Source organism: Oreochromis niloticus, linkage group LG22, assembly GCF_001858045.2.
Source record: "Oreochromis niloticus isolate F11D_XX linkage group LG22, O_niloticus_UMD_NMBU, whole genome shotgun sequence".
Classification (NCBI taxonomy): domain Eukaryota; kingdom Metazoa; phylum Chordata; class Actinopteri; order Cichliformes; family Cichlidae; genus Oreochromis; species Oreochromis niloticus.
Window position 1 is genome coordinate 16,396,070 of NC_031985.2, and position 25,420 is coordinate 16,421,489.

Consider the following 25,420-nt stretch of genomic DNA (forward strand, 5'->3'; position numbering starts at 1 on the left):
TGCGGAGATATACTACATGCATGCATGTGTGCTGATATATAAGTGAGAACAAATCCCTGTATGTCAAAAGCACATCACAAAGACTATAACAAAGGACAAAAAACAGCCACCCTCATCGCTGCATCTGTGCACACACACTTACATACACACACACATATTCTGTAGGAAAGAAGCAGTGGTGCATCCCGGCCCATATTTCACCAGCAGGGGATAATTGTGCCATTTCTCAACGAGTGGCGGAGACTCTATTTATTGCATGCTGCGGTGGGATGGGTGGTGGATATGAACTGATGAGCTCCGAGAGGAAAACTACCAGCTCGCACACACTAATACAGATACCACACGAGTACACCCACACACACATACACGCATACAAACACACAGAGCGACAGCACTCACCAATCAGTGGATTGTCTCTCTTCAGCAGATAAACAGGCCATTTTAGCCATAGGGATTCATAATCTACTGCAACAGAGTGGGACTAAGGTGCAGCGTTTGATCATACCGAGACACTCTCAAGCACAAGCACACAAGATGAACATGGAACAAGGAGTTTTCACTTGATTAGTGAATGTGGAGAGCTGGGGCAAGTGCCTTCAGCATTTGCTGAGCTACAAAGCTGATATCATGCTGTAAGTAATTTTGTAGCACATTAAAGATACAAATTTAGATTTAATAATTAAGTATTGATAAAGGAAGTAGGTGGGAATTACCTTTGTGTTCAACTAATACATTTCAAGTCATTTGAATCGTTTAACGACGGCAAACATCTTCAAAATTAAAAAACGCCTAACGTTTAACTAAACTAGAACATTAAATAAACATTCAAGACATAGCATGTCAATAACCACATAATCAAATCACAGATTAAAGTTGGGCAATGTGTCAAAATTTCCCAGCTACCCTCAGTCAGTTTAGCACCTGCTGAAGGCGGGGGTAACACGTGCTGAAATAATAAGGATGTGAAACCACATGGAGAGCTTTAGTCTAGTTCTCAAATATGAATTATTGGTTTTCTTTACAGCTCTAGTTAATATTAAATCGTAACTAGTCACTAAAGACATCTTAACTGTAATTTAGTCACTGCCCTTTGCGAAAGGAATATTTCAGCGGAATAAGAATGTGTCTAACACCAGCTGCCAGGTCCTATTGCTGTTTCTACTATTTTACAGGTGATTTTTTTTTTTTTTTTTTTTTGACTGAATTAAACACTAAAGGAGCAAAACTTAAACCCCAAAAATAAAAAACTGGCGATGGACTCTGCTAGTCACTGAGAGCCTATTACTCGCCCAGCCTCACCAGCGATTATATTCATTCTTACGTCATAGCACTGATTTTGTGCTGATTTACCGCCAAACACTACAGTATATGAAAGCGATTGTTATTTGTTCATGTGCACTTAGGTGTCTGCCCTCCTTCAGTACTTGCGTGAAAATTTTTGTATGCTTTCAGTCTGGGAAGCAGTTAAAAAGCTCTGTGCTTTTGGCACAAATTGGGGGAAAGTTCTCATTAAAACTTTGTTTGGACTCTGGGGAAGCAGGAGACAGTAGCTTTCCAATGCCAACTCATCACTGCTTGCCTCATTAAATGTTAAAGATGGCTCATCAATGGATCCTATCCGCGGTCCAAATACACGCCACAAAGATACTGCGGGGAGATGAAAAGGCAAGAAGGAAGGAGCCAGCTTCAGGCCCATAATGGAAACATATTGGAAATGGATGAAGAATGTGATCAGTATGGTCATATATGTGGCACGTGTGTGTGTGTGTGTGTGTGTGTGTGTGGCTGGGGCTGTGGATGACCCTGCTGGAGGCTCCTTCGCCTCTCTGCCAGGCAAGCCTGGGGAGGCTTTGATGTGACAGAGGCAGTCCCTGTGAGGCGCAGGTTTAACACTGTGATGCTGCGGCCGGGATGCAGAGCCTGTCTCCACTAATCCTATTTCAATCACTCTTGCAGCCTCTTATCTCTGACTCTGCTGGCCTTCGGCCCTCCCCCCCTCCTTACAAATCTTCTCCTCTTACTTGTTCTCTTTCTGTCTTAATGTCTCTCTACCATCTACCATTTCTCTTTCCTGTACTGTATCCTTATTTCTCTCCTTTTGTCTCTCTTCCTCCTCCTTCTTCCTAATAGAAATACAATGGCAATCATTCTGATGCAACATCGGATCAACCCCAAGAAAAAGAGACACCAGAAATAAAACTGCCTATAAAACAAAGGCTTTATGAGCTATTTTAGGCTGATGAAAATGTACAAATTGTGGTTGATGTAAAACATGTCATTCGTTCGACAGCTGTCTAGGCACTGGAAATGTGATAAAATTGAAGCTGAGCTACATTTTTTTTTTTTTAGAGGGCAGCTGCATGTGCATGAGACATCCCAGAACGGCATTTCTTTCTTTCTTCTCGCTCTTGCTGGATGAAAGGATCCAGGCGTATTCCATTTCCGTCATCAGAGCTGAGAAAGTGAAGTGTGTCTTTGCTGTACGTGGGCAGGCAGAGAGCTGCCCAGAACCACAACACGTCAGTGTGGTACGTACAAAAGCACAGGAAAGGAACGGGTGGATGGACCACCCAAGTGTTGTGCTTAGACCTTGCCCTCTGCCTCTTGACATACTTTACAAAGTGACTGTGTGTTTGCACGATTACACAACGCAGCGGTGCCTTGAATAGCAGGTAGGTGAAACCTGAACTTGGATCTGGGACAACCTCCTCACATCTGCACTCCCTTGGTCTTTATACCAAAGCTTGGTGAGTTGTGAGTATGCGTTTCTTTCCCTATGCAAATGAAGGCTACTATAACGGCATATGATAGCCCATCTGTGCATGCATATGAAGACTTGAGCATATGCACTACTTGCGTATACTGGGTGCCACTGTTTGATCAAGAACAAAGAAAAAGTAGCAAAAAAATGGAAAAGCAAGGAGTAAAATCAGCTGAAAATAGTATAAAAGCACCAGCACTCTTTTTTTTAGGCTTGTTCAGCACCTTTGGAGCACATGTGTAGGGGCTTGGGGCAGGTGCAAAGGCACACTATGGAGAATAGTAACTGTATTTTATCATCTCTGCAGGCCTTTACACAATTAATTAGAATATAGATACTCTAGCTGAAAAAAATATGAGCAGTGAGGGTTCTTCCCATGTAAAACCAGATGCAGGAGACACCCAATATCCAGATTTACTGTTTCCTCTGAGCAGTAAATATTACCTCGAGGGTTTCCTTAACCTTAAAAAGCACACTGTCTTATTAAATATGTGTAATGATTATACCATATTAGTACCCTTGTGAGTTGCACAGAGCAGCATTTGAGTACATTAACTCCACTAATTTCCTGCAACAGGCAACAATCAGCTGACTGAACAGCCATATTTTTAAGGATGAGTCCCGCCATAGTAAATTTTAGCAGCTGTGAATTTGGCCTGACGAACATCTGCTTGAAGTTGAACAGCAAAGTATAACACAACACAAGTAGAAGGATGGATGCTACAAAAAAAGCTGTTTTCTCCGTCTTATTTTGTTCTTTTTCCAGTAATCAGTAAGAATATATGGACAAACTGTATCGTGAAATTACACCTATTTGAGAAAAACAACATTACATATAGTTTTATACAGCACATTTTATTTTGTTAAGTCTTTGATGGTAATTCAAAAGACAGGTGTCACTGCGGCAGATGCACAGAGAGGGCAGAAAGGGAGAAAAAGGATGGGAAAGAAGCGTGCCTTCTTTCTAGTCTTACATCAAAGATAAAAAGGAAAAACAGGATGTAAGAAAGAACCAAACATAAAGAGGATGACAGATGAAAACGAGAAATCTTGGGCAAATATCACATGCGAGCACTTAAGCCTTCGAGAACACGAGTCATTAAAAGACGAGAGAGAATAGTATGTACACTCACCGGCCACTTTGTTAGGTACACTTGCTCAGCTGCTCAATAATGCAAATATCTTATAAGCCAATCACATGGCAGCAACTCTATGCTTTTAGGCTCAACAAAATTGATCTCTTGGTCCCTGATCTGCTGGGACAGTCAGGTGGTAGGGTCAGAAGCTGGTGTAAACAACATGAAAGCATGGATCCATCCTACCCGGTCACTGACAATCACTACAACTCTCATGCTGTATACAAGCACTATGTAGCATCTGCCCTTGACCGTCCCCTTGTAGCAGCTTAAGTGTCCCACAGCTCACACATCTCCAGCTCAGAGGTTAGGCCTCCTGTTTATGCTGCATCTTTCGGGAAGAAATTTTAAGCAAATGCTTAAATTCTGCTGCTCTTGCATTTACTACACAGCTACTCAATCTCTGTCTGGGTGCAACTCACCCCAAATGTAAGAATTTGTAATTACATATATTTATATTTTATTTGTAACGTTTTGCAGTCTAAGTGTGAAAAACGACGTCATGTTCTTTAAGCCTTTTGTAACATGTGTACAGCTGCTGTACTGATGCAGAAATTAAAATGACAGATTGTCTAGTGGCAAAGAGTTTGAATGTAGGCTTAATGTAGGCTTAGAAAAGAGAAGTTTCCAGAGGAAAGAGCATTAAGAGAGCATGTAGACGGCTAATCGTTCATTTAAACATTCAAGGATGATAAAAATAAAGACATGTAGAAGTAAAAAGAAAACATTCAGACACCTAGAATTGGACATTAGAGACAGGACACACAAAATAATAAAGATCCAGTGAGAAGGGAAAAGGTAACCCCCTCATGACTCATAATGCTGTTAAGCCCTACCACTAGTGAAATGACATCAGTGACTTCCCATGATCCCTGAACTAAATGGAAACGCATGAAAACCCTGACCAATTTATGCAAAGTGAGTGCAATGTTGAGCTTCAACACTCTTCTTCTTTTTTTTTGCCTTAAGCAGTTACAATGTGCATTTTACCCTCTCCATCTATACAGTATAAAATTGATTCAATACGCCTATTAAATGAAAACAATGTCAAAAAAATCATTCAGAAAAACAAAAACTACAAAATTTAAACATCAAAACACTGCGCTGGCAAGGATGAGAAGCGATAAATCAAAAAAGCTTCAACAAATTGGATAATTCCTCTTCTGGCTTCAGCAGTCAATCTTTTTCTTGGCAGAATTACTTTATTTTTTTTTAGGTGCTGGGATTCCCCAGAGTTTTGTTGGCGGGTTTGCAGTAAACTGGCGAATGTTTACTATCGAACCCTTAACAGCTCAAAATGCGGGAAGGATCTTGGAATGGAAAGGTAATTTGGCCGTTTGTAGTGCTTTTTCTTTTCTTTTCTTTTCTTTGCTTTTTTCTCCTGCTTCTACAAATGTCACATTCTTTGGGCAATAACAAACTGGAAGTAGTACACAACATCTAACAATCAGGCATCATAAGGTAACAGAGCTTCATAATTTGTTAGACGAAAAACAACATAATGATAAAGTCCATTCATTTCTACAGAACTGAGCAACTAAAGTGTTTGGCCAGCGTATGTCATCATACCCATCTGCTGAAGTTGGCTGTGGTCACACACGCTGTGGTCAGTGGCTGTCATCAACCATTCTGATTTAACTTTTTTGCCTATTTCTGTAACTGATGTGATTTTATTTTTAATGAACTGGCAAGTCTAAAATGGATGACAAGTTGATTAGAAACATTCAAACTTACTCGCCTCCCTCAATAATAAGAATGGATTATAGCTGCAAGCAGAAATGAAGCTGCCGGGCGCCAGTGAGGTAATTTATAAAGGAAAAGGAGGTAATTTAAAAGTTTTAGCATGTGTTCAGAATTCATTGTTACAGAGTTAAATTTAAAACAATTCATTTTCACATTAAGGGATGTTCAATAAAGGAATGTTTTAAAATTCAGATCAGCTCGTAGAGGTTCCACTGGGAAAATTGTTCCCACAATTTACTCTGTGTCATTTTGGATGAGACTGGATCAGCATGCTGAATTGAATCCAGTAGCATTCCATTTATGTCTTGCTGTGCAACTTTCTCATGAATAATCATCCCCCCACCTTTTTTCTAATATTAAATTGACATAAAATTCAAAATTTTGCAAAAAATTATATATTTCAGGATAAATGGAATTCATTTACCAGCCTTTGATACTTATTAATTCTACCTGCTGTTCTTTGCAAAAGTAATTCACATAGATTTGATTTATAACGGCAGGAAGAGGAATAAAAGAATAAGTTCTTTGAATTTTAAAAAATATTGTATAAGCGATTTTAAAGTTGCACGTAAAGTGTGAAAGTCTTTGCTCAGGGGACACACTTTTAGTAAAACGAAAAAAAAAAGAGAAGATATTTAGGACTGTAGTTGAGTATGCCGGTGCAAAACTTTGGTATAAAGCCAGTGGTTAAGAGTGCCAAACAAAAAATAACTTGATGTATTCTGAAGGGTTGTTGCACAGTTATAAAACACTAGATTGTGATGAACTGGTAGCACATCAAGTGTAATCTTGGATTCATAAATGTAGGTTAAGCTAAATTCAAGGCAGTCAACCACCTCTGGACATCAAACACTTTAGTTAAGACAAGTTACTTCTGCCAAGGAGGTTATATTTTTGGCAGCGTTTGGGTGTGTGCATGCATATCATCCTTCTGTCTGCAAAGATCTTATACAAAGAAGTTTTGAATAAATTCTGATGAAACTTTGTAGGGGTGTTGAACGGGGTCACATTAACAATCCATTAAAATCCATTTAAACTACAGCCACATAATTAAAACATTATTATTTAGAACAAAGAAAACAAAATACTATCACCTAATAAGAAAATACTGCTGAGAGAGTGAGTTGCCTTGGCAGGGGTTTGTGCTATTGAGAGGCTTTTTCATGTTTCATTCTTGTACACTCTTTTTTGTTTAAATTAAAGAAACAAAAGGTCAATGAGCAAACTTTTGAGTGGGGGGGGGGGGGGGGGGGGGGGGGGGGCTGTGGACAGAGCTACTCTACTGGATTATCCTTGTTTATAACTTTACTGCAAACGTAACCGAAGACCAGCTGGTATTGAAAAATATGTATTCTCCAACTGGTTGGCAAGTGTTTGCAGAAGAGTAAATTTAACCTCCATAATTATCATATTAAACTTCTAATTAAACTCTTTGATTAATGTCCTGTTCAGTTGAATGCACTCTTCAAAGCCCGAGAGTTAAAAATACTGGAGTAGAAAGAATGTGCACCAAAGAGACCAGATGCACAAATCCAGATCTGAGCCTGGGAAAATCAAAAAACAAGCAGGTAGTTTGTGTTGACTGACAGTGTGCATCAAGAACAGACAAGGGCAACAGTAAGTAGCAGCAGGAGGCATTAACCTGAGTGTTGCTAGTTACCATTTCTCCCTCTCTCCAGCTCTCTCACACACACACACGTATGCTGGCCTTCTTCAGAGCCAGCCTTGCAGAATTGCCTGTGTTTGTTTGGAAGTGTCCAACCTGTCAAACCCACATGCCGTGCACTGCTGTCTGACACGCACAAATGAACACATCTCATCTGTGCTGGTGCGGCTTCTGCTTTCTAGATATTGCTTCAAAAGGAAAGTCAGCAGAGGGAAAAGGAGAAAAGAAAGAGGTAGCACGAAGCAGAGTCCAGAGATCTCAGGTTTTGTCCCTTACGTCAATCAGTCTTTTTGTACAACTGACCCTGTTGCTGCTTCTGCTGGAGCTTAAAAACTCTCTCGCCCTGTACAGCTGGATTCAGATAAAAGGCAATGCAGCGTGTGGAGACGGGCAATGACTGCACTGTTGCTGTGGTTGCTGGTATACTTAAACTGAAGTGAAGTGCAGCTAGAGAAAACCAGACATTTTTTGAGAAAGCATTTTCTGTTAACCTAAATGCATCTGAATCTAAAGTCTTACTAAAACACTATTTAAGAAAATAACTCTGCCGAAAGTGTCAGCTGTTGTGTAAAACTGGAAGAGGAGATCTTTTCAGCTTCTAAATAGGAAAACTGTCTACGTGTCATGTATACAGTAATGGGAGTATAAATAATTCAAAAATACAGCCTAAGGCCAAATCAACTTCTCCGCTCGCCCTCGCTCTAAAATTGATGTTCAGGGAGGAAGGAGGCGTAGTATTTTAGCCAGATTGGCTTGGCCAGTAAAATGATTGTGTCACTTGTGCCGGAACAGAGAAGTGGAGGGTTTAAGATGATAAAGAGATGTTAGCAAGCGAACGAGAAGGAAAGGGAAAAGAAGTTGGAGAGGCGGAATAGAGTGTTACAGAGAGAAAGAGGATAGTGAGAAAGAGGAAGAGAGACAGAAAAAGTGGGTGTGAAGGATTCTGGTTCCAAGAATAGCAGATGCCTCTACTCAATTTGAAGCTGTAGGTGTAGGAGTAGTTTAGGCATTCCTGTGGTTGTGTCACTGCTTTTCAGAGGTTAAACATCACTATCTCTTTGTACCCTGAGCGACGCACAACCTGACCCTGCAGAGAGACGCGAGGAGGGTGTGCTGGGGGCAAAGACAGAGCAGAAGAGGGGCAGGAGTTGAGGCAGGTGGATGGGTGGAAACGTGAAGAGAGACACTTACAATTCAAGGGGAAAAAATTGAATTAAGAAGACTGAGACTATTAAGGAGAAAGATACAAATATAGACATTTTAGAGTCTATAAAACCTGGAGACAACATACCTTGAAATGCTATCCATGTTGTTTGATGCTTGAGTTTCTTTTTGTAATGCAAATTCTTGCTACTCATTGGCCTAACATAAAAAGGCAAGATAATATCTGCCAGTGTTTTTCCCTGGCTTAAATGCAGATGTACTGCGGGTGACGTGATGGTAAATTTGAGACTTTGAAGCTGGACTGCAGAGCTCTTGGTCACACTTATTCTCCCCTCTGTCAGTTTTTTGAAATGGAGCCATGGGACAGGCAAGCTCTGATGGCTAAGCAGCTAATGTCAACACTGGACCTCAGAGAGTCATTTTGGATAATGTGGCACTGAGTGCCCGGGTCTCTGCTCCATAAAAAACAGGTGGTCCCAGGGTCACCCCTCCCTTCTCTCCCCCTCACCTCCTGTGCTTAGCATATCTCATGCCTCTCTCCCTCCATTTCCCCTCTGTAGGTCTCCCTCCACCATTCCCTCAGCACACACGAGAAAGGTTATTTGAGCAATTGGTGGTGATTAGCTCTTGATTTGGCTGACTATTTGTGAGATCAGGCCAGTCCACGGATGTGAAACCCACTACAACTGAGGGCACAGCTGTTCGGCCAGGACTGAGATTGAGTGAGGAGAACCGAAATGAGAAATAGGGGAAGAAAAGGGGGCAAGAAACAAGAAAAAACTGTTTTTAAGCAGTTTGAGTTCAGGGTTTGGCTGGCAGGTAAAATACCTCTAGTTTTGTACTTGTTATTCCAGGTGTAGAACCTCATAAAGAAATTCCTGTCTTTCTTATTTTCAGCTTTTCTTTCAGCTACCTCCTCCTTCTCTTTCTGTTCATCGCCCGGGGTGGAGAGCGCAAACAAGAAAAATGTGGATGCTGGTTAAACGGGTTTACCCCAAAGTGATTTTGGGGGGGTATGCGCTTGCTTTGCTGGTTGGGTTGGTTGGTATTGGGCTAAGGGTTGGCCTACTGCCTCAACATTGGTGGTTAGGCCAAAGAATTTTTCTCACAATAACAGCTATTCCTTCTCCGAGTTTCTTCATCCATCTATCCATCCACTCTGCTAGCCAGGCAAAAAGGAAGGCCTCTCACTATCAGAGTGTTCAGCCAACAAATCCCCACTCCGCTCCTTTGGCCTCTTCTCTACACCCATATATTAGGCTGACGGCTGTGGAGAACCCAACACCGAGCCAGCTGAATAAAACAGAGATTAAGCACCCACCCGAATCTAACAGCATGTAACTCCAACCGTTGTGCGAACTTTGGTATTCTTACTCCCAGGAACAACAAAGGTTGAACGAGGTAGCTGAACGAAAAGAAATGTTGGCTTTAGCATCTGCAATAACCGCATCCTCAGTTGTTTTTAACTGTATACTTGTGTCTCTGCAATTTCAGTCTTGGTTTTTAGAGTAGGAGCTGAGGGGAGAACAAGGAAATCACATAATATTTGTAACCGTCTCTAGTCATTTGCATAAACACACTGGTGAGTAGAGTCACCATTTGAATGCCAGTATCACCTAAACAGAACTACAAATGGCACCAACAACGATGCAATGCTGTCACTATACAGAGAAAGCGTGCCGCTGCTGCTCAATGCCCAAACCCTCTTTACTGCAGGTCTTTACTGCATAGATAACAGTCATTCTGCAATATTGTAATTCACAGTGTTGTCTTCAAAGATAGAGATACGCCCTTAAATCAGCAATCAGTAAATTAAACACTTTGGAAATATGAATATTATATGACTCTCTATATTTGTGCAAATCACAAAATTAAATCCCTCTGTGTTTTTGCATTTTAAATGAGAACATAATTTTGGGAGAGAGAACTTGATGAAGGTTACTGGCTCTCAAAGACAGGATCTTGGTAATAAAATATTAGAGTTCACAAGAACGGGGTAAAAACCACAAGGCATTTATTTTTCTGGCATCTGTCAGGCGCATTCAGCAGCCTCCAATCAGCAGCTATGATATGGCCCGGTGTCAAGAATGCATCACTTTGGCGGCAGCATGTTTGCTTCTGAGCTTGATGTGAACCAGGGTGGGAAGAGTTGCTTTGTGTGTGACGCTACAAACGCTGACCTAAAAATCATCTTTGACCCGTCTCACTTCCAGCACTCACGAGGGTCGATACAGGATGCCGTGTACACGCATAAGAGCACGACGGTTAGGCCGGCTAACATGACTGAAAGTCACCCACAGTTTACTCTCCTAAATGTGCAGTGCCAAATTTAGCGAGCATTTATACTTAACACAGAGGCTCCCCGGGAGAGCTGATGGGGCCGATGGCCAGGAAAGGAGGTGTTTTGTGCTGAAGGGGGACTGGGCATGTGGGGGGGAATAAAACCTGAGGGGGACCCAGGGTGCTGCAGACTGCAGAAGAGTCGCATGACCTTTTCTAGAATGCTGCCACCCGCCTGCCACTGAAACACAGTCTGGCTAATTAAAGTTTCAGTGGCATTGAATTTTCACTGGCACAGCACACCCCGGGCAACCTTGGGGGCTTCTAGGCAGGCGATACACAAAGTGGGAAAGACGGTAGATGTAAGAAAAGAGGCAGAAGGTAGCAGAGTAAATGCATTTAAAGAGAGGACAGCCACTAGAGGACAGCACGGCAGATCCGAGCTGTAACAAAGTCAGTGGATTTTCATAACACAGTGGAGAAAAGCTATATATTAGAATGCAAATCTACATTCACAAACATGCACGCTCCCTGGGTATTTTACATAAGCTCCGACATGGTTTGCCCTTCCAAACAGTTATGCTCAAAATATTCAAGATCACATGGAATTAGAAATGAAATTGAAACTGTCCAACTCTGTACAACTGGGTGAATGCAAGAGCTAAAGCAGGAGATATCCAATGTCAAAATGCTGAGTGCTTTTCCAAATCTTATCGGGCCGCCTCTCAGCCTAATGGAATCTCGATGGGTCAGTTTCAAGAATAAATGCATGACTTATGACATGGCTGCTGGGAGCATTACCAAACACACTGGACAGCATGTTCCTTTCTCCAAAGGATCATTGAATAATTGGCCAAGTTTGACCAGGACATTTCTGAAAATATGTCCAAGAAAAGGTTATGCAACCAGACAGACTCGCTCATGGCCTGTATTTCACAATCTGCCGGCCTTGTCTCCATTAATGATCTTGACCCCCTTTTCACCATTTCAGAAGTGAAAAGGGTTTAATGAAGCTGAACAAAGCTGCTTGTGTGTGTCTATGTGTGTGTGTGTGTGTGTCTGTGACTGTGTGAGACACAGAGAAAAAGAAAGCCCGTGTGGCTGTGTGTTACAGCTTGATGAGGTCTTGGTCTGTGATTCCTTGGGGAGGTGGTCCAATCTAGGCTTTATTAGGCCTTATTGAGCTGTGTGCAAGCAGGTGTGTGTGTCTGTGTGTTTCCTCTATCAAGAACATTTGGCAGAGCTTTATGAGTACCTTTGTGTGTGTGTGTGTGTGTGTGCGCGTGTGTGTATGTGTGTGTGACACCAAAAGACACCGAGTTGGTTGCAGTTTAATGGGGTGTGCATGGACCCGATTTCAAGCCTGTAATTTTCTTCTTAGAGGTGATTTTTTTGGTTTGATTGCATCATTTGTGTACACAGGCACAGCTATGCTTATCAACCAGCTATGCCTGGGTCTAAGCATGTGTCATCCTGTGAAAAAATACTGTTTGCTGTATTTAGAATATAAATCAGATTTATTGCTACATGACAAACAATCGAGTTGAATATCTCACAATATTTTTTTCAAATGCATAGAGAAACATGGATATGGAATCGTTATTAGGTCCTTGAAAGCACAGATGCCATGCATATTTTTTTCATTAAAAAGAGGAAACAGACATTTTTTAATCTAGTTAAGCAGGTGAGTGATTATCCAGGAAACTAAGGAAAAATTACCTGTATTCTAGGTTAACTATAACTGGTAGCTAGCCATTAGTGCATGTTCTAATGGTGTATGTCTAGGATTTGCAGCTAGTATAAATTCTCTTTCAGGATAACTATACATGTTTATGTTGTATTATATCTTTTTAAAAGATGACAGTTTCAACTGGGATATTAACACATGCAGTCCTGCAAAAAACTAAACGCACACCGTGATTCACTAAATTGTAGAATCATCTTTAGCAGTAATATCTTGAATAAATCATTTTCTGTTTAACATCATCAGTCTCTCACGGTTGCTCATGTACAGCTCTCTTAAGGTCCAACCACAAAATTTTAATCAGGTTGAGGTCTGGACTTGGACCTCAAGGTCGGAGCCATTTTTAGCATTTTATTTTAGATTTGCTGCAGTGTTTGGGAGCATTGTTCTGATGAATAATCAAATTTGGGACAAGATTTAGCTCCCAGACAAATGGCCTCGTATTTGAATCAAGAATATTTTGGTGTACAGAGAAGTTCATGGTCAACTCATGGTGCCCAGGTCCTGTAGTTACAGAACAACACAAAAGCATTATTTCTCAATCACCGTTCTTGATGTTCCAGACCAGCAAACTGCCAGAACTACAGCTTTTACAGAGGTGGCCGCACTTGTTGGTGATCAGTTAATCAGGGCTGCTGCTAAGCCTCTTAATTCCTATGGACGCAGTAAATGTGTGCTTAGTTTTCTTCGCAGGACTCCATCAAAATAAAAAAGACAAAAATCACCAGTTTGTACTGGGGTATGTTTTGTTTTTGTTTTGTTTTTATAAATGGTACATATGGTAAAAGATTCGAAGGATACATATTTGTATCTATAATGTACACCTGTTCTGATAAATGCTTGACAAGCACAGCATGGCCAAGAGCGGAACACAATTATGTAAATGAATGAAATATTTATGCTATTGCCAAGAATTACAGTATAACCATTGTATTTAATGACAATCGTTCCCAGTACTCACGGTTGGCAGAGTTTGATGAGATCCTGGTCGGTGGTCCCAGGTGGCAGGCCTCGAATGTACAGGTTGGTCTTACTCAGCTGCTCCGCCCCTCCCTGGCTGCAGCTGTTGGTGCTGGGGCTGGGAGGAGCCATGGGATGAGGGGGTGGAGCATAGGGCTGCTGGAAAGAGAAGGTAAAGAGAAAGCAAGGTCATACAAGGCTTCATTTTAAGACAGCAGGCAGAGTCAAAGCGTTTAAAGATCCTCCGAGCATGATTATGAACAAGAATATGGCAGCAAACACGTATTTGCTTAAAGGAATGGGGAAGTGATGGCAACCTTAGTGGGGGATGTCTCTGTCAAAGCTTCTCAGGTTCTCATTTTAGCAGCTGGTATGGATTCGTATTCATGTTACTGTGTGCGAGTCCCTCTCTTTGAAACTTCTGGCCTCCCCAAAATTTATAAAGAAACTAAGAGAGTGACCTCCTGCATGTCATTATTAAAGAGAGATGGCAAAATGCATTTCAAGGTGTTCAGCTGTTGCCAGTAAAAACCAATGAATAAAAACAACCACACAGCAAAGTTTCTCTTTTTTCAACAGGGGATTGTTTTTTTTTTTTTAAAATGCATGTGTGTGATCATTGGTTGTTGGACTGAGGGTGGCCGACTGGAAAATTTTGACACATCATCCAGCCGTAATCCTACTGTTCTGATGTTTACAGCAGCTTTAAAAGACAATGAGAAGTGAGGTGTGAAAACATTTCTTAGACAGGAGCAGAAAATGTGAGAGAGAGAGTTCAAAATGTTTCATTTGAAGAAACAGCAGGCACTGCCAGCACAATGTCCCCGCAATCGTGAGACGAGACATTTTGGGGCAGCCGTGAAGCGGCGAGGAGAAGCGAGCAGGGTCACTACGAGATGAAAACCCAGGAGAACGCAAGTGAAAGTTTCAAGAAAGCAACCTTAGCCTCAAATAATAATACTGCGAGGAAAACATCTTTTTATTTCTCTACGTGAAGGTCTACACGATGACAGAAAAAGTGCTTCGCTTCTTTCAAACTTTTGTCACCTTCGTGCTTAATAAAGCAATAGATTATATCTGGTTTTGCAACTTTCTGGGCTTTTTGCGCATATGCAACTGGAGTCGAGGGGACAAACATTTCTTCATTTTGCATCTTAAATAAACATTTCACCAAGGTGACTCTCTGATATTAGAGTTCACGAGGCTCCTAGCAGCTTATGAACAGTTTTAAATGATGGCAACTTCCTGCTTTCTACTAATACCCTCAAAACCAATTTCATTACACTGCGAAACAATTTACACCTCAGAGGGTGTGAGATCCTGATGCAATAATCCAGTACAGCCTATTTTATAAGCATCTCAATATGAATGAAATTTTCAGTTTAATCTCCATCTCACAAAATGTATTCAAAATGTATTAGAACTGTGATGCCCCAACCCCTCCATTTGTTTTTTTCTCCTTGCCTTTCCCATCCCCTGCTTTCCTTACGTGCTTGTTGTGCTGTTAGCATAGATTTATGGTATAGGGAGTCAGGGCCCCCCGCTCACAGCCCATTTATATCTCTATTGCAGGGACACTGCACATAGTGACAGAGAGAGAGCCGGGGCCCTGTGGGCATGAACAGAGACAAAAAGCGAGGAAGAAACACTAAAAGAGAGCGAGGAAGGAAGTGAGACGGAAGAAGAGCGAAAGAAACAACACTGCAATAAAGTGAGTGAGTGATGAATGAAACTGAGGAGAGAAAAATGGTCAGGGAAAGAGGGGGACATGACTAAATACCACCACCAGCTCCAGTTAACCACGTTAACCCTTATCTTCCCTAGAGAGAAGCTCAAGACCTCATACCATGCTGTAAAAAACCCCCACATATTCACGCACATACACCTACACGCACACAGACACACACACACCATTAGCCCTCCAATCTGCCCCACACGTTAGCAGCGACTGGCGGAGCATGGCTGATTTGATGTGCTATTTTAAGCGTGTGTGCCATGCCAGCGTGTCGCCTCCCACTCCTCAGACAAAGAGCCGGGGTCCCTGGAGCGTGAAGAGGGAGCCACGTCCATCAATAGACGGCCAATTACCACGCTGAGCTTAGTGGAACTGATGGGCAGCCACTCACTGTGCTGGACTCACCCACACTGTACACATGTCGGCCGCTGTGCATACGCTCACACTCACAGACACACACATGCGCCACATGGTAACACAGAAACAACCTTTTTCGTAACAGTCATCTACAGTGCGTTAATATTAAAGCTTTAATATTAAAGTGAAAACAACTACTGTTTCAGGTCTACGAATGATAACCATCAGAATGACTTTGTACATTTAGGGAGTCGAGGTCCAAGTTTGAAATTTAAATCCAAGTTTCAAGCACACAGGTCCGATCACCACAGACACAAGTTTCCCTAAACCTCCCCCATCCCGCCCCCCACCTTGCCTCGCACTGTTCTGGTAGTCTTGGTTGCACGGGCTTGAATGAAAAAAGCCAAACTAGTCTCCGGTCATTCAAGTTTCCACGCTGTGGCAGTATAGAAGAATCTTAATCTCTTGAGTGCTCTGTGGGACTTGTTTTCTCTCACTCAAATGCACAGCTGCAGTCCAAGCCTTGACTTTGAGGCTTTCACCTTAGGTTCCCCCCGTCCACTCGTTAGATTTTTCCCTTGCAGTTTAAAATACACACATGGTAATTACCACACTGTGTGACTCCAACAAATTCGCAGCACAAACGAGAGACACTAGACAGAACCTCTTTCAGCGTTCAGTGTTAATTAATAGCCCCTCTCTCGCTTTCTCAGGCTCCCCCCCCCCCTTCTTTGTTAGCCCCCATGGTGATACACACAGCCCTGACTGTCCTTCTCGGGCTCCAGGCTTGGCTTACATGCTGGTCTTTGGAATTCATGTGTCCCGCCCTATCGATTTGCTTTCATTTTTCTTTTTAAGGTCAGAAGCTGAAATCTTACACAGTCAGGCATGGAGGGTCAAAACCAGTCTAATACTTACAGGGATGGGTTAAAAGGCAGCATGCAAAGGTATCCAGTAGGAAAGGAAAAAAGGCAGCGGGAATCCCCTGGGATGAAGAACGCAGTCTGTGCTAAAGGCCTCAAAGGAATGGTTGACTATGCGGTGGGTGGTGGGTCAGGGTGGATTTAATGGCAGATTTTTAAAAATACTTACTACTTTTATTTTATATCTGGAAGAATGTGGTAAAAGTTTTGATATGTTGAGTAAAAACAAAATGGAAAAAGCTCCGCGAGAGATCCTCAAATCTAATCATTACTCAAGTAACCCCATCATTCTTCTATGAAGACGATCCTAATATCAGCTTTCTGTGCTGTGCAGGATCCATACATGTAATTTAAGTATGGTTTCTGTTTAATCTTGGGGCAGTATGTGAACTTTTAAATGCATGGGAAAGACAATGCTGGACACAACTGGTTGTCTCTGCAGCACACAAGCAGGCGCACAGACACCCACACACACAGAGCACCAAAATGTTTCAAACTCTTTGTTTTATATCCAGTTCCCTCTTGGCTTCTGCTGGTCGCTGCACTAGAGGTTAATATCCAGGCTTGTTTTTCTTGCCGGACAGTTTCATGACTCCTGTTTACCCTTGGTCTGTCAGCCTGCCAGATCAGGCTTCTCAAATATATTAAATACTAGCCTCATGTGTCAGAATGATGAGGACTGAGTATAGCACTCGGCAAAGAGTAATTTACCAAAAAGGGGAGGGAACAGAAGACTCACGGGGAAAAAAAAAAAGGATGGGAAAAATAAAAATAAAGCAAGGTAGAAAGAATTAGAGTGAAATAGAAGGGTGTGAGAAAACCGCTGGTTATGACACTTCAAAAACCTCCAGGTGGTAAATGAGAAAAACCTCCGTTCTCCCTCCTCCCTACCCAGCTGTGACATGCCGCTACAGAGGCTTACTGGGGATTTCAATTTGCTGCACTGTATTTTAGACAGGCAAAATGGTTTACACAGGCCCAATTTACCGAGCCAGTCGTGGAGGGGGGTTCACAGCCTCTGTGACACGCCAGGGAATGTTTATGAGTGTATTAAGTGAGGATGATAAATCTAGGCGCATGGCGTTGTGATGTATATTCACACACCCACACAAGGACAATGCATTTTTCCCCCAAACCACAGCTATATGCTTTTTTTTAAACCACTGATAGACTTATAAAAGGCTTAAACCTGCTTTGCTCATTGCGTCACATGCATGTTTGTGTAGTGTATAACAAAATTGTCCCACTGTGAGAGACGGTGAAAACCAGTGAGCTTACACAATGCTTAAATTCTGACTCAACTTCTTAAAATATTTTATAAAACTTTACCACTTGGTGAATTTACCAACCCATAAGGGAACACTTAATCTTTCACTTAATTTCTAAAATGAAAAAAATGAAGATAAATGGTTTTCAGTGAAGGGAATTAAGACAATAACTTTATAAAGTACAAGGTTAAATTAAAAATGGACTTCAGATTTAAAGAATAAGGATTAAAACAGAACATTTCCTTCATTTTAATTACGATGTAAAGTCTATGACAAGCTACCTTTTTAGATAGCACCTGGAATGCTGGCTGTCCCGATTTCAGAGGTGATTACATGCTCAGATAAAGTGGCTTCTTACTTCTATCAAAAAAGTGTGAAAACACTCTTTGTGAGTACACACATAGAGAACAGAGCAGAGGGCAGCCACAGCTGTAATTGGAATAAAAGCAGGCTTATGCCATCCCTGTCTTTCTCCCTTCCTCCCTGCACTCCGCAGGGCAGGGCTGTGACTGGAGGAGAGGAGGCTGCACACTAGCGTGGTAATTGGCCTTGATTTATAGGAGGCCAGAGCAGCCAGCGAGAGCTAGCTCAACACTGGCACTAGGCCAGACAAGGCCACGCTGTCAAAATCAGTAAACCAGCCTAACCCGGCCCAAAGCCCCCCATGGCCAAGACACCACTACTGGGAATCAGTCGTCACCATCCAGAAGGGTGCGCACATGCGTATGTTCCTGTGTTATTGTCTATTTGATATTCTTTGGGTTTCTGTATTTGCTTGTGTTCAAAAAGTCACTTGAGTCACACACACGCACACACACACACACACACACACACACACACACAGAAACTGAAAAGAGAGAGAGAGAGAAAAAAAGCTGCCACAAAAAATGACAAGCAGTCTCCTTAAATTGAAGAAAAAAGCCTCTCGGCTCATTTTTCATTAATTCATGCTGGCAAAGTCTCTGCAAAGACTCTTAAAGACAAGCATAGTCCCAGAGGCATCCCTTCCAAACTGCCAGAACTAACAGCTAGCTCGGCGGTCGGCTGCATTCACAGCAGCCTCTAAGCACGGGAGGAACACAAATCCCCATCCATCCTGGATAGCTGCTTCCAAACCTTTAGCCCTTAAACATGTGTTTTGAGAACTGCAGCTGCATCTCAATGCTGAAAGAAGAGGAGGTGGGGTTGGGGGGCACCCACGACACACACTGTAAGACTGACGGGAAAAGAACTATTGCCTGTCCTCCTCTCGTTTCTGTGCTTCGCGCTCTCTCTCTTTGTCTGTGCCTGTCTAGGTAAACCCATAGCCAGAGGAGTGAATAGCAAATCATTCCCGAATCACCTGGGAATGCAATGCTGCTGATTCTATAGCAAAATCTATCCTATAAGGGAAGACTGAGAGCGCTCTGTATGCAGGGGCATGGAGAGAGCGAGCGAGGAAAGAGAGCTGATGAGAGAAAGAAGAAGTGGAGGAGAGATATAGTTACAGGTACAAATGAGTTGGAGCCAAAGCCTGAGAGAAGTGTAAAACCAGAGGGCAAGGGAAAAGGGGAAGGAAGTATATGTAAAGAACAAATTAGAAAAAGACAGATTAAAGTAGGGGGGTAATTTTGAATGTCTGATTCTCTCTAGGCGCTACTAAACTGTGTGCCTCATCCTCAGGAAGAAAAAAAAGAAAGAAGAGGGAGTGAGAGAAAAGACTTGGATGCTGGTAAGCCGACACTCCTGTGGACAAGGATGCAGTGGGCTAATTTTAAATATGCTGATAGGCCCATCTACAGCATCCTTCAAGCAGAAGATGGGCCTTGTTCTCTCTTCCCGTTTCTATCCTTTTATCTTTCTCACCTTCTTATTCCTTCTCTGCTCTCCTTTTGTTTCTTTGACTCTGTTTTCTCGCTCTGACTTTGGGCCAGATAAGCGAGCGGCGTTGCGTTGTGTCAGGAAGCATGTATCTAGATACAGAGCCCCGGGGTTAAAATACAGGCCCGTATCTTCCACAAGGGTGAGAGATAGGATGCATGTATGTTATCTGACAGAGGGGACAAAAGCGACAGAGGTAAACAAGGGATGCTTTATGCATCGCCGTTTTAAAACCCTGACTCATCTGTTTAGCTGCAAGTGGAATAAAAAGAAAAATACTGTGAGGTATACTGTAGGCCAAAAAGGAATATATACTACATACTAAAAAACGCGAGTCAGAGTGTTTAATATTAAGGCTCGATTGTAAACAAAACCGCGGCTGTCGTTAAAGATTGTAAAGCCGGCACTCAGAGATAGATCACGCCTAGAATTGGAATTGCTGCGAGACTTCAAAGAACATTTCTTTAAGCTTGAATGTCATTAGCTTATTGAATGGCCATTATCAGGTGTTATCAGTCCAATACATATCACCAGAAGGTGGCCTCCTCCACCCACGAGGAGGTCGTTATCGGCTCAGTCACTGTAGTGCTCCCCCCAGATAAAGCAGACGTCATAAGCTATGTTTGCAAACTTGTTTAACATTTTACTTTTTTTTGAACACCTCCACTAGATGTCTACTTAATCTGTGCCGCTCTGTGTTTATCACCGATTAAAGAGAATGATAACGACCCACTGAGCTTGCTAACGAAGGCACCTATTGCAATATGTATGGGAGTGATAACGGGACAGATAACGGGCATTCAATGGGCTGATAACTTCGAAATCAGGTGTTTACACTTTTTTTTAGAGAGTAGGGGACTGCAAATAAATATGGGAAAGCTGAAGCAATTCAGGTGTAAGAAAATGAAAGTTTGCTTATTAAAAGCTCCCAATCACCCCCTCTAATATTTCTGCTTTGACCCTTGCTGATGGTTGAACATTACATAAGCAATCGGCCTTTTAAGCTTTATCAGAATTTGCAATACATGTACTATATTCATGGCAAAGATGGCAACAGCAGCGCACATAATATGAAAAATACGCCTAACTGCATAAAAACAAAGCAGCATTATGTCTGCACCTCTGACACTTCAAAAAGTCTTCCAAAAATATTTTTAATGAATAAAACAGCCGAGATGATGTATTTAAAATACAAAAAAGTGTCTTTTTCCCTTTCTCTCGGATTGAAATTTTAATGCTGTGTCATGCATTAAACGCATTTTTAATGCTCTGATTTCAACCTCCCAGTCAAAACAGCCTCATCTGTTCAAACTATTTACATATCCGTTTCCTGCGAGTTACACAAGGCTTCCAACCATCTCAGTGAGGTCCCTCCATCACCTTAGATTGTTGTTTAGTTTTTGGTGACCTGAGGCAAACACGCTTTTCCACATAAAAGATACAATGCACATCACTTTCAGAGAACAGGTTGGTCACAAAGCCCACACAAAAATCTACACAAGGACAGCTTAAGCTTCTATGTTTATACCACTCCTCCGGCAACCATAAACTTGGTCCTCTGTGGACATTAACAGTCAGCTGGTGTTTAGGTGACATAACTGGGGCTAAAGTGTGTTTGTGGAGCGTGATTATGATGGTTTGGCTGCAAGTGCTGTGACCGCCGCAGAGGGATCCGTAAAAGAAAGCAGAAAACGAGCCGTGGGCAGAGCCAAAGTGAAACTCAATGGACATAAATATTTGGGCTGATTTGTCATCATTATGGCCAGCTGGGTCTGTTTGCAAGCTAGCCAGTGTGGGAGTGGAGACTACAGGATGGTTGGAGGGAGGGAGTAGGAAGACACAGGCATCCATTTAAAGACAGGGCAACCACGAGGAGGACAAAATGAGAATGCTCTAAGTCCAAAATGACATCTTCAAATGATGTCAGACTTAAAGGAAAAAGTTTGGCACCTCTATTATAACAGTTACTTAAGGGTGTATTTCATTTGTTATTATGATGAAAAACGAGAACCAGTAAAGAGTTATGTTCCATGACTTTACTGTGTCTTTTCCAACAATGAGCAAAATTTATGTGTCTGAATATTGTGCTGTTTTTTGACCCAGAGGACCCTCATTTTAAAGCTCAGTTCCTTTGTACAAAAGTTATATCAGATGAAAATAAATAAATTAAAAATGAGCAGCCACAATGTCTGAGGACCCCCCCCATGAGTCAGCTATGTTTTTCACAGGAAGTATAAGCACAAACAAGATTGTGGAATATGCAGAGAGGGAAGAGGGAGCATTGCTTCTGTTTTTTACTGACACAAATGTCTAGCAATCGAATCCAGCACTAAAATGTCCTCAAAGTTTGCATAAAGGATCCACAATAGCACTTTTCGCTTTCCCTCAAAAATACCTCATAAGCCCCTATGTTACAGTCGTTCTGATTCCAGCAATCGAAAGACTATTTTGTTGACGGACTGCCATTTATTAATGAATTACCGTAATAAATGACTACAGATAGATGAGTATCTACTTCTATCTATAGCTGAGCAGTTGGTGAGAGTTATCGTCACGGCAGGGAGAATGCCAGAGAGAAAGAGCAGATCGATAGAGAAGACGCTCGACTATTTGTCATGCTGTTCTCCAGACAAAATGTAGGTCTCCGTATGCAAAAGGTTAACTGTGTCCACATTCATAAATAAGGCCATACTTGGTGCACAAGAGGAAACGAGTCTCAAAGGTTCCCAGCAGCTTAACCAATGAGTTACTGCCTGAGACTGACCTCAGCTCAGTGTGTGTGTTTGACTATGGGCCCACAGCCATATGTTTCAGGTACTATGTAATGTTTGCATAACTGAGTGATGTTAACACTGCTTTTAGAAACAGGAGACAATGTTTTGCACAAAGACTTGTAAAAGCACATACTGCAGTGCTAGCAGCATATGTAACCTGGCAGTTATATAATTAAATACGTAATAAGAAAATATGAAGATATCAGAGCACAGTTTGCCTAATTTGAAGAATGATGTGCTAGATTATTGAGATTTCCAAGGTTTCCTTCTGCAGAAATAAGCCAATAAGGACACACAAAGTGAGGAAGCACTGTGCCCACTGATTACATATATGAAAACAATCATGCAAAGACGAAAAAGATAAGAACTACACAAATAGGTATAGAAACGGGGGAGAGAATCCATATCCTCATCCTTTTGAATATTCAGTTTCTTTCACATGCAAAGTGTTTGCACCAGGTCTGGAATGTCACTTTTGGCCCCCAAGGAATATACTCACTGAAGCGTTTCTGAAAATTGCCAGACTAAATACTGGCACTAAATACCAGCCGTTGTTGTGGCAGGAAGGCTTGAGACAGCCATAACAAATCAGCTACAGCAGGGAATGGTGAATGGTTGGTTTGTGGTAGTTTATAGGGTTATTTTATGACATAAATCTGAAAAACACAACCAGGGATTTCGCACAGGGATCCTAACCAGCCAGACTGTTTTACTTCTTTCTCCAAGCCAGGAAAATCAGGTGTCTAAAAAGCAGCGGGAGGAAAGTGGTGATGCTGATGTATTAACACTTCTAAATAGACAAAACAGATTTGCAGTAAATGGTAGGACCATATTCTCTTTGATTATTGTGCAAATATACTGACATTATTTAAATGTGGCAGAAAGTAACTCAAGCATCCAGTTGTTTGTCGATATAACAACCGAAAGAAACATTAGTGGAAGCTAAAATGGCTTTGAAATGGTGCCACTTTCTAATTGTGAGGCAAGCTATAAATGAGGTTTTTATGGATGTGAACTTCTGGATGAGTTTGAGAAAAGGTCACGCCACAGCAGGCAATCAAACCAACAAGAATGTTAAGAAAAAAAAAAACCAAAAACAGAGCACAAAAAAACCCAATCAATGCATTGTTGCAAGCCTGAAAATCAACAAGGAAACAGAACAGTTTACAGTGAAAATCTGAACGACGCTTTCTATGGAGGTCAAATCCTCAATAAATCATAAGCACATTCATAACACATAACTAATTTATACATTTTTATATAGCACATAAATGTCAATGCATGATAAGTTATTACGGGCATGAATAGAATCGCTTGTCAAACCTGATAAACTCTTTAAAAAGCTGCCCCAAACTGAGATACAAATACCCTTTTTTCTTCTTCTCTCCTTGCAGGTTATATTTCTACTATGCATGCGCAGGCGTTCACATTTTATTGTTCGATACGGAGTGCTGACACAATCAACATCTCCAGCTCGTCCAACCAGAGCACTGAACAAATGCCATGCTATTTCACATTATGGATACAGCCAAGAAAAAAAAGAGATCACTGATGGCATGTTTTCCAGTTTTTCAGTTATTTATTCAGGATTTATTTTCTTTCTTTTCATGTTTCTGGTATATAAAACTTTGAATTTAAAATAACAGTCCAGCATTTAGAGACCAAATTGAAGTTTAAGGCTTTCATGAACAAGTGAGGAAAGGTCGCAAATACATAGGTACCCAAAGAGGAACTACGTAGAGAGTGCTTACTAGAGTCCAGATTAGAGCATTAGAAATAATGAGCCATTATTCTATTTAACGTTCTATCGGCTGTTTAATGTTCCTCATCAACATACATATCAGTCACTGACAGACTTTCAGACAGTCAATTACATGAAATAAATCAATAAGAAAATTCCCAAGCAAATTGAGTTCAAATTTGTTGCAACATTAAGCAAGTTTATCCTTTGAAGATGGTATTTGTTTAATGCACTGAATCATCATCTTTTTCTAAAGTAGTGCACTTTGTTAACACATTTCGCTGCACCTTTTCAGTCCAAGACCTCTGCTTTGACATAGGATAAAAGATTCCTCAAAGCCTAAAGAGCTTGTTTTATCCGTACACCAAGCCTTAAACTGTCTATGCTGCTAAACTCCCATTCTGTGGATCATGTTCCCCCCTCCCGTTCCCTCTTTCTAACCTTCCATAACTGAATTCATCCCCACCTAGTCCTCGATCCATCCTCTCTTCACCTTCTACAATCCGTTCAGTCAGCTCTCATCTATCTCTAAATCCATCCCAATCCTCATCTGGCTGCTCGTCCTCCATTTCTCCTTCCAGCTCCCCTCTCTCCCTTTTTTCCCTCCTTCCTCCCCACCCTTCTTCTCCTCCCCGTCTAAGAGCCATCAGGGAGTTTTTACATAGTGTTGAGCAGAGTTTAGTAGGCCAAAGAAGATGCCGTGCCAGATTCTGCACAGTGTGTTAAGCAACTATCCCCCTTGAAGGAATATCAGCATTACTCAACACAAAAAACCCCTGTATTCTCCCGCCTCCTCGGGCCTAAGCGCACATACTGCAAAGCTGCCATCAGCAGCAGACAGCGAAGCTATGCCGGGGATTGTTTTACTTTGGGTCAATGTGAGAACAATGCCGCATTGTAAAATCCGTGGAATCGCCGCTTGCATTTCTGCCTCAGTGCATCTGGGGATGTCATACAAAGAAAAACGTATGAAGAGAAGTGAGGTATTCATATCAAAAAGGAGCCTCAAATGTAACCTCCCCTCCAGCTTTTATTTTCAAAAATGCGTACTTTCAGTGTTTCTGTTAGTTTGCCATAATCATAACTGTATGAGTTAGGGACCTTTCAGAAGCACCTTTTTGAGTGATTTAAAGGGAAAGAAGCAGTATGCTCTGGGCAAACCATCCTGGGCTGTCGATCCCATGACTTACTGGAAACCACATGATCTGTGCTTCCCAGCTCGCACAAGCAGAGTTCAATCAGTGTGGGCGTGAGGCTTTATCCAAAAATGTCCCAACTGCATGATAAATAAAGTGAGCAGAGTCAGGC

At 41.8% G+C, this 25,420-nt stretch overlaps 1 protein-coding gene across 4 annotated transcripts in view; it reads right to left on the bottom strand.

Moving 5' to 3' along the window:
• LOC100693099 (RNA-binding motif, single-stranded-interacting protein 3) overlaps positions 1–25,420 on the bottom strand; it is a 293,155-nt gene that overhangs the window by 154,017 nt on the left and 113,718 nt on the right. For all 4 annotated transcript variants that reach the window (XM_025902108.1, XM_013275898.3, XM_025902109.1 and 1 more), the window contains one exon: positions 13,456–13,613. In XM_025902108.1, coding sequence (XP_025757893.1) covers positions 13,456–13,613 — 158 coding nt within the window. The remainder of the gene's footprint in view (positions 1–13,455; positions 13,614–25,420) is intronic.